At 33.8% G+C, this 9412-nt stretch overlaps 1 protein-coding gene across 2 annotated transcripts in view; it reads right to left on the reverse strand.

The window, feature by feature from the left end:
* LOC136028712 (uncharacterized) overlaps positions 1 to 1599 on the reverse strand; it is a 30301-nt gene extending 28702 nt beyond the window's left edge. For both annotated transcript variants that reach the window (XM_065706576.1, XM_065706577.1), the window contains exon 1: positions 1405 to 1599. In XM_065706576.1, coding sequence (XP_065562648.1) covers positions 1405 to 1477 — 73 coding nt within the window. In that variant the 5' untranslated portion in view covers positions 1478 to 1599. The remainder of the gene's footprint in view (positions 1 to 1404) is intronic.
* Positions 1600 to 9412: the final 7813 nt, after the last annotated feature.

Genomic DNA, 9412 nt, shown 5'->3' on the forward strand with positions numbered 1-9412 from the left:
CGTGTTTTAGAGTTTCAGTTAGTATTAAGCCGTGTCGCTCCTTACTTACGATATTCATTTTTAAAGTTTCCGAAAAAAGAAGTTTCTAAAGAAATTACATTTAAAGCTAGATCGAGCATTCATAATGTTGTACAAATACTAAAGCTTAAAATGAACAGAAATTAAAATGAATAATCGGTACTTGTGTCTTATAGCCACCATACCTTCACATCCATACCATACTTCACTTTTTGGGTGTTGTGGCTATAAGACATAAGTACCGAATAATCAAACATAAGGATTAAAAATTCTGCTGTAGATTAATAAGCGAATCCTAAAACGGGAAAATATTAAAATGTATAATCATGTCAAATTTTAAATGAATAGAAATTGCCACAAATAGGAGTAGGGCTAACGCCCTGTAAACATCCTAGAGACCAGAATGTCATTCGCAATCACTAAAAACAGAATATATTCCTTTAAATGTTTTTCTTTATAACATTCATAAATCAAAAATTACTGAGACATTAAGGAATGAATATAAATAAATATTAAATTGTCAATCTACATTCATTAGTAGTTTTCAGTCATCTTGATGACTATTATAACTTTCATTCGTTTTTAGTTGATGTAACGAAAAATAAAACACACGGCTTGAAATAAGAATTGTTTTTAGGAAAGTGCAAATTGACGTTCTGGTCTTTAGAAGGCTTAGGGGGCGGTATCCCTACTCTGGTTAGTGATAGTTCCTGTCCGTTTACATTTGAATTGATTCTCTGTTCGTTTTTGGTTTCATTTATCTATTGATAAAGAATTATATTAATTTTATGCTTGTATTGTTATTTTACTTTATTTCCGCTCATCTTTGGTTTAATATAGCTCTTTACTTCCCTTTGAAAGGGCTATTTTGTGGGAAAGGTTTTCTTATACTAACAATATGAAAACTCGGATGTACATAGCGCATTATGATTTAATCATTTACAAATATTGTTTCCAGAGTACTTAATCTTGGAAAACTCCGGGTCTTGAACTAAAGAGCAATCCTAACGAGCTCCTAGATGATCGGAAAACGAAGACCTGCCTGTGAATTGAAAAACAAACAAAAAAACCATTTTCTTTTCAAACTAAAAGTAAGGAACAACATTAAAACTCAAAATGAACAGAAATTATTCCATAGCCTATATGAGGGGGGCTGCCAATCGATAAAGTTTGCACTGGTACTGAAATCAAAAAAAGGAAAGGACCAATCACCAGAGCTTACTTGATTTAAGGGGGCGGGATGTAAATATAAACTCCTAGAAAGATATATCGCCGTAATTAATTACTATAGCTACCTTCCCCTGTTTTAGCACAAAAAAATGAAATAAAAATAAGCGCCCCCCCCTCAAAATACGTGGTAAGCAAAGTCAAGAAGGAATAACTTACAAGATATGGGAGACGCTAAAAGAATTCCAAAAAGACAATTCACAAAAGTAAATATCACTAAGAGACGTGCCATGATGATATTCAAACTGAATTAAAACTTGATTTTTGGTCTGTGCATGTTTGTTTTGGCTTCCTCTACATGCTTCAGTAAACTCATGCAACTTCCGTTATCCTCTGCTTTGTAAATGCATCATTGATACTAAAACGCATCAGAGCCAACAATAGGTTTTTTTACAGGCTAACCTTAACCTTACAATTTCAAAATATTCCGCCTTTGATATTGGTGTAGGGCAAACAGTTGGTCTCCGGCCCAATTTTCTTCAATATTTTAAGGAAAGTAGTTGAGCTTGGGGTACTTGTCTGGTAAACGGAACGTACCCAGTTAGTGAAGTTAGGCTAATCATTATTAAATTTGCCAAAACGTGACGATAATAATACTTTAGGAACAAAATTATGGAAATTACGACAAGGAAATGTGGAAAGCAGGTCGCGCAGAGCGCATTATATGAAATATCTAACCTTACCCCTAACTACCTTTACATATTAAATATTTAACAAAAATAAACATACATCGTAGTTTTCTCACTCAGAATAAGCAAATCATAACTGATCTAGGAAGGGAAACCGGCTTCTGTCAAATTTTACACAGCGTAATTCTTGAGTGTGTTCCGTTTAACAGACAAGTACCTAGTTTGGTTTATCAAGCCTCCAGATATTTACAGTAATTGCAATATAAGCTGATTATAGAAAGCTCCATTCACTGAGTTTAACACTTTTTTAAAATTAGAAAGGAAATTTTGTCAGGAATATGTTTAAACTAGTTAGGAAGGAAGGTCCAGATCAGGTAGGACCTATACAGCTTCCGACCGAATTTTCCGATTTTACTTCAAGTTCATAACCAGCAAATCGATGAGTTTTCTCCCGTAATTAGTTTGCCCGCCTGAATTCCATTATACATTCTTACTTCATGCCCCAATGCCGAAGGGCAGATAGCTATATTTAAGCAGCTTTTGAAATAGAAGGGGTATATAAACAAAGGGGTATATGTACAAAGCTAAACAATGTAAACCCTCGGCGACCATGTCATCGATGTCTATACTGCAGAATAGCCTGCCCTCCACTTGACTGATATTCAAGTTTCAAAGCCAAAATTTTGAAACACTAGCCTCATCTAACGTCATTTAAATCTCTAATGCTTGTTAAGAGAGCCAATAATGTGTCTGTAAGTCTAACTACTACTACTACTAATAACTCACTGCAGCACCAAGCCGCCTGAGGCCAACACAGCTACGCACGCTCCTCCTCCAACCTAATCTATTTAAAGCCTCCCTCTTTACACCCTCCCAGGAAGTTCCCATTTCCTTTAAATCCTTATTTATGACATCCTCCCAACCCAGACAAGGACGACCTGCTTTCCGTGTAGCCCCAGACGGTTGGCCAAAAAGGACAATCTTCGGTAATCTGTCATCCTTCATCCGTAGAACGTGGCCTAGCCATCTCAACCTTTCTTTCATTATAGCCCCAGAAAGCGGGATTGAACCACACTTTTCGTACAACCTACTGTTTGAAATACGGTCAGTCAGCCGGTTACCCAGAACGGCCAGTAAGTCTAACAGGAGTAAAGAATATTTGCTTAAAGAAAATATCCGTTTTTTTCGTTCTGCACCCTGACCAATTGAACAGGAAAAGTTTTCAGGGGTTCTCTCTATAATTTGCATTTAATTACTAGCAAAAGGGCCAAATTATTTCTGACCCTTTTAGTTATTCAGACCCTTAGATTTCACTAATATAGCCTTAAATAACCTCCCTCTGCACTCAACCCTTCCTACGCTTGTTATTTTGAGGTTACATCTTTGGTATTGTTTGTTTCTTTAGTTGATATTTTTGGGGTAAATTTATACTCCATGTACAGCCACATGGTTCTAAAATTATTTTGCGTGCATTTTTGTGTTTTGTGTACATTCACAAACGCATATATAGACATTGTACGCACAAAGAGACACTTACACACACTAAAAAACATACAGAAATACACACATACAAACACAGAAATATACACACATTCAGCACAAGAATTTCGCTGATCCCGTTCTATTTATAGGCTACCCCAAAAAATGGGTTGAAACAAATAGGTTTAAAAACGCATATAGAAATACACACGTATAAACACATAAATATACGCACATCGATATTCAGCACAACAATTACACTGATCCCGTTCTATTTATAGGCTGCCCAAGTTAAGTGGAAGGAAATACATTCGGAACCGTTTACCTCATTTTTAAATTTCAAAATCATAAATTTTCCTTTCCGGGGGGGGGGGGGGTTATAACGTTCTGTATCCATATGTCTTTCCCAATTTAATATTATTCGCTATCTTTTTTGATTGTCCCATAATCTTTTGATCCCGTTACTGGAACGAACCACTTACTTGATCCTAAATAGCCATAACACACACCCCCCTAAATCTTACAATGCGGAGCAGTGAATAAGTTTTGGCTACCTTCCTGAATCCTATTTGAACATTATTAACAGCAAAAAATACTTTTTGAATAGTCACGCCACAAAGCATGACCGGAACTTTACATTAAACTGATGGTCATCGTTCAGTTAGTTCATTGACACAAAAAAGTCACCAGTCAAGATTCGCTGAATAGAAAAAAGAATGAAACAGCCATCCGTTTGGCACGATAAACACTTTAAACCCAATCAAGTTTGAAACAAATGTAAATTAATAGTAAAATACATAATTTAAATGTAATATAACATAATTATAACGTAATCATAATATAATTGTCATAAACGTAACATAATATAAATTTGAATTAATAGTAAAGTACATAATTTAAATGTAATATAATATAATTATAACAAAATCATAATATAATTGTCATAAATGTAATATAATATAAATTTAAACTAATAATAAAGTCCATAATATAAATGTAATATAACATCCTTGTAACATAATTATAGCATAATATAACATAATCATAATATAATTGTCATAAATATAACATAATATAAATGTAAATTAATAGAAATGTCATTAAACATATGAAGCAATTACTTAAATTTAGCCTCAGTTTGACCTCAAAGAAAAAAAATTCTTGATCGAGCAACAAACAAATATTTCAAACCCATCTTTGAATAAAATTTAGCAAACTAATTTAGATTTTTTGTACTTTGAAACCCAGGTTTTGTCCTTTTAAACTTAATTTAATGGATCAACAACGCTTGTTGACAATAAAAATCCTTATGCCGGCCCTGTGGTTGCTGAGCTCGAGCCCCGGTTACTTACAGTAAGTAAGTAACTTACTGTCAACTACGGCCTCTACTTTATTTTAATAAAAATAAAACTTTAAAAACCACAAAGTGATTATACATGTTAGATTATTAGTTATAGATCTTAGATATTAAATTATTAGACATAAATATATTATGATTATAGATATATTATAGTTATTATAGATATATTATACATATATAATATATTGTTTATATATTATAAATATATAGATATATTATTATACTACGGATTATTATAGATATTTAGATATATCTATATATAGATATAATAAATTATTATTATATATTATTATAATTTATATTATAATTATATATTGTCATATATTATTATTATATTATTATAGATACGATGATCTGTTACAGGCTCTTTTTAAGCTTAAGTCCATTTATTGGACACTGAAAACAAATACAAAAGTCTGGATATTTTGACCACATAGATAGCGATCGGCATAAGCTGATCGCTATCTGCTGATGCTAAACCGAAATTAAAGAACTATCTTTTTTAAGGGGCATGTTTTTTAATATAATGTAAAGAACATGTAGTCGAACTAAATCATGGGGCATTTTTTACTTTCTCTTTCACTGATCAATTTTGCACGTGGAGGAATTTCCCACGGGAGGGGGATATTGGATGGAATTTTCCGAGGGAGGTATTTTTTGGGGAGAGGTATTTTCCACTGGGGTATGTTTCGGAGAGTAAACACCGGCTCACAATGCAAATATGAAGCCCTCAAATGATGCACCTTAGTTATGTGATAAAAAAAAAACTAAAAGCGTAAATATTAAAATTAGCATATTTATATAGAACAAAATTATAACTTATGGTTCATTCACTAGATATGTCTGAGAGAGTTCAATAAGTGGGTTCATCCAAAGTCATGAGTTGTATATTTTTTTCTTTAGTATTGCCTAAATGTAGGTTGAATTTCAAATGAAGGTGACAAAATCTTCTTCGTCTTTTAATTGCAAAAGAAATGTTGTAAAATACCCTAATCGCAAAATTCCTAATTGGAAAATCTCCATTTAAACGTTTATTTGTTCGCCATAGAAAGGCAGCGTGGTCTTTGGAAAAAATACCCAATTTAGGGTATTACGAAGAATTTAGTAATAAGTAGTTTGAAACCTAAGAACTAAGGAGTCTTAAAGAGTTTTAGTGCTTTGAAGCTTAGGAGTACATTCGCTCCACTACGTTCGTCCAACTCTCCACTACATACCGAAGTAGCTCCACTACACGACTCATCATGGTGCCACGCCTCACATACTTACCAAGAATCTCGTAGAGCTTGGTGGTTCAAAACAGCAACACACTGAAAGGGTGGCAGCCCCTCAGAATAAAGTGCAAAACCAAATTTTTGAAGACGAATAGGTGTCTCTGTAATGGGATTCAAACAGTATGAAACGATAAGGAGTTGAGAGAAAGAGTCACACTTTAGCGTAAAGAGCGGGGTGTTGAGGAGCGGACAACCCGTTTCATATACGGAGTGTTTTCTGTTCGTTTTAAGTTTTAATGTCGCTTCTTACTATCAATTAAAAAAAACTTGTTTTTTTTTGTTTATTTTACATATAGTAATGGTTATTAAGAAGTGTACATACGTTTTCAGGGGGACTTTTTCGTGTTGGGGTTGGGTCGGGGGTTACATGGGAGGATCTTTCCACGGAGGAATTTATCATGAGGGAAGAGAATTTCCATGAAGGGGGTGCATGATTTTCAAGCATTATTTAAAAAAAATGAGAAAATAATAAAAACATTTTCACTTGGAAGTAATGAGTAGCATTAAAACTTTAAACGAACATAAAATATATATATATATATATATATATATATATATATATATATATATATATATATATATATATATATATATATATATATATATATATATATATATATATATATATATATATATATATATATATATAAGGGGGTTCGTGTCCTCCACAATACTTTGCTCTTTACGCTAAAGTATTTTTAGTAATTTCAACTACTTATTCTACGGCCTTTGTGATTCTTAAAGATTTGGGACAAAATTCAAGCTTTAGTGTAAAGAATGAGGTATTGACGAGGGGGCAAATCCCCTCGTATACGTAATAAAATATACAAATATAGAAGTTCGTTACATAAGTTAATTCGTAAGGTACGTATTTTTATTACTAACAAAAATGATCGGACAAAAAATAAAAAAAATGTAGTTGCATTTTTAAGTAACCAAAAATTGGAGGGAAACCAGGCCTTCTCCCCCACCTCTTTTTTGATCAAAATTGTCAGGCCAAGACTATGAGAAAGCCATTTAGAAAAAAATAAATAATATGCAAATTTCGTTTTAATTATTCATGTACGGTGAGCCAAAATCAAAACAAGCATTAATTCAGAAACGTTCAGAAATTAAATAAAAAAAACAAGTTTTTTTTTTTTAACTGCCAGTAACGAGTGACATTAAAACTTAAAACGAACAGAAATTATTCCGTATATGAAAGGGGCAGGACTTCCACTCTCGAATCTTCAAATTCGGGGACAAGTTTAAAAAATTCGGGGAGTTTTCGGGGACAAGTCTTCAAGATTCGGGGAATTTTCGGGGACAAGTTCAAAATGGAATTTTGCTACAAAATTTGGGAGCCAAAATTGGTTATAGCTTCGTTTTCAGGCTCAAGTAGGGCTTGGATCCGCGTACTAAATCAAGTTTTTAACAGAATAGGTTCTAGAGCTAGGGTACAGGATTGGAACCCATAGCCAAAAACGATTTTTGCTGATATTGCAGACAAAACCTCAGAACTATTTTTAAATAAATTAAAAAAATAGGCTGAATGACAGTGCAATTTTGTTGCTTTAGGCTCTATATTATCTTTGCTACTTTATTCCCATAGCCCGAAAACAAGATTTTTATGTAATTTATTTTCAGAAAGACGACGAAAATAAAGTAGCCTATAGAAAGACAATAATCTCATACAAAGCAATAACATGTGCAATGATTTCTCGAAATTAATGAATATTCTTCGGCATGCAAACATGAACTTACACCAGAAATTTAATTTTTAAAAATCACCTGAAAGCAAGGAACATAATTAAAAATTAAAACGAATAGAAACGATAACATAGTGAGAGGACTGTCCCTTTCTAAACGCCCAACTATTCATGCTGAAGTTTTTCAGTACTTAAGCTTCTCATTTTTCAATTGTTTTGGAAGTTGTTCTTACAGAATCGGGACTAAATCTGAACTTAAGCGTAAAGAAAAAGGGGGCTATCCCCTTCATATATATAATATTTTTTTGTTCATTTTAATGTTGCTCCTTGGGCGTACTTTCAGACGGAAAAAATCTTTTATTTTATTTCAAACAGTTTTTTCAAAATGCCAGGAAATCCAGCTCCATCTCCACAGAAAAATTATTCCTCTCCCAGGAAAAATCGTCTAGACAATTCAATACCGTTAAAAATTTATCCCGGACAAATACCATAAAGGTCCCCACGCGTAAGATTCGGTTTAAAAAGATAAACTTAAAATAAATAAAAAGAATTTTGTTTAGGATACCTGGCCAATCCGTTTTTTCTCTGATTGGTTGAAAATATATACAGGTTTTATTTTCTTGACTGGTGTTTCAAAAGCCTTTTCGGTCCGGCGGTTCTACCTAGCTTCAAACACTGCTTAAATCCTAGAGTGGAAATCAGCTTTTTGAATTTATTCTGCACCAAAAAGGGAGTATTTTGGGATGGGAAAGCCAAAAGAATTTTTCGAATGATCAAACATGTATTTGCAACAAACCTTGTTCGTACTATACTGTGCAGGAAAAAATAAAGCCTTGAAGTTTCAATTATATTCAATTATACAAAAAAAAATATGTCATTGAAAATTGCCACGAAGAGGCTCAATATCAGCTAAACTAAGCACACTACCTACGACCTAGGGAGCCAAAAAACCAGAAATAAGCGTAGCTGCTTCTTCAGCAGTTGCAGAAGCCTTAACATTTGACAGAAGCTTCGTCATTTCACGGTCAAGGACAAGAGAAGAGGAACTGAGATTGAGTCTCTTCATTCCCACTTTGGTCTGAAGACTACACGCAACCGATATTGTCGCCAAACAGTTTCGTTTATCTGTTTTCAAATCTTTGAGGGGCCTGAACAAGCGTTCTGCTGTAACGTTAGAAAATTGCAGTGCACACATGTAATTATTATTATTATTAATTTATTACCCGTCAAAAACGGAAAAGACGGAGTATATAAAAGAAAAAGAAAGAAAAGCACAAAAATTTAAATACACTCCCACTACAAATATTATAAAATAACACTAGTCCAGGGGCGGTTGACTCTTAAAACATTGGTACTGAATTTGGAGATTCTTTTCTCTATGGCCATGGAAGGGTTGGTGACCTTATATTTCCTGGAGATGCCGCCATTGCTGTCCCACAAAGGGAGACGCAGGAGAAACTTATCATATCTGTGAAATGTGCTGCAAATGGCTTTCTTTTTGGTAGCTTTGAATATTTTCCAGAAGGGAACCAGAGCAAGCAGATTGGGGGTAGTAAAAGCATTGTATAGCCGGGCAAGGAGAGGACGGTTGAAACGATACCTATTGGCAACAAGTAATCCGTAAGACGCTCGTAGACGGAAACAGAGATGGTTTGTCAGTGCTGAGCGTGTGTCCTTCAATGTAGAAGAAATAGGAAGGCCAAGATAGGTAAGGGACTCACAAGGCTTAATCAGGGTGTT

Source organism: Artemia franciscana, chromosome 7, assembly GCF_032884065.1.
Source record: "Artemia franciscana chromosome 7, ASM3288406v1, whole genome shotgun sequence".
Classification (NCBI taxonomy): Eukaryota; Metazoa; Arthropoda; class Branchiopoda; order Anostraca; family Artemiidae; genus Artemia; species Artemia franciscana.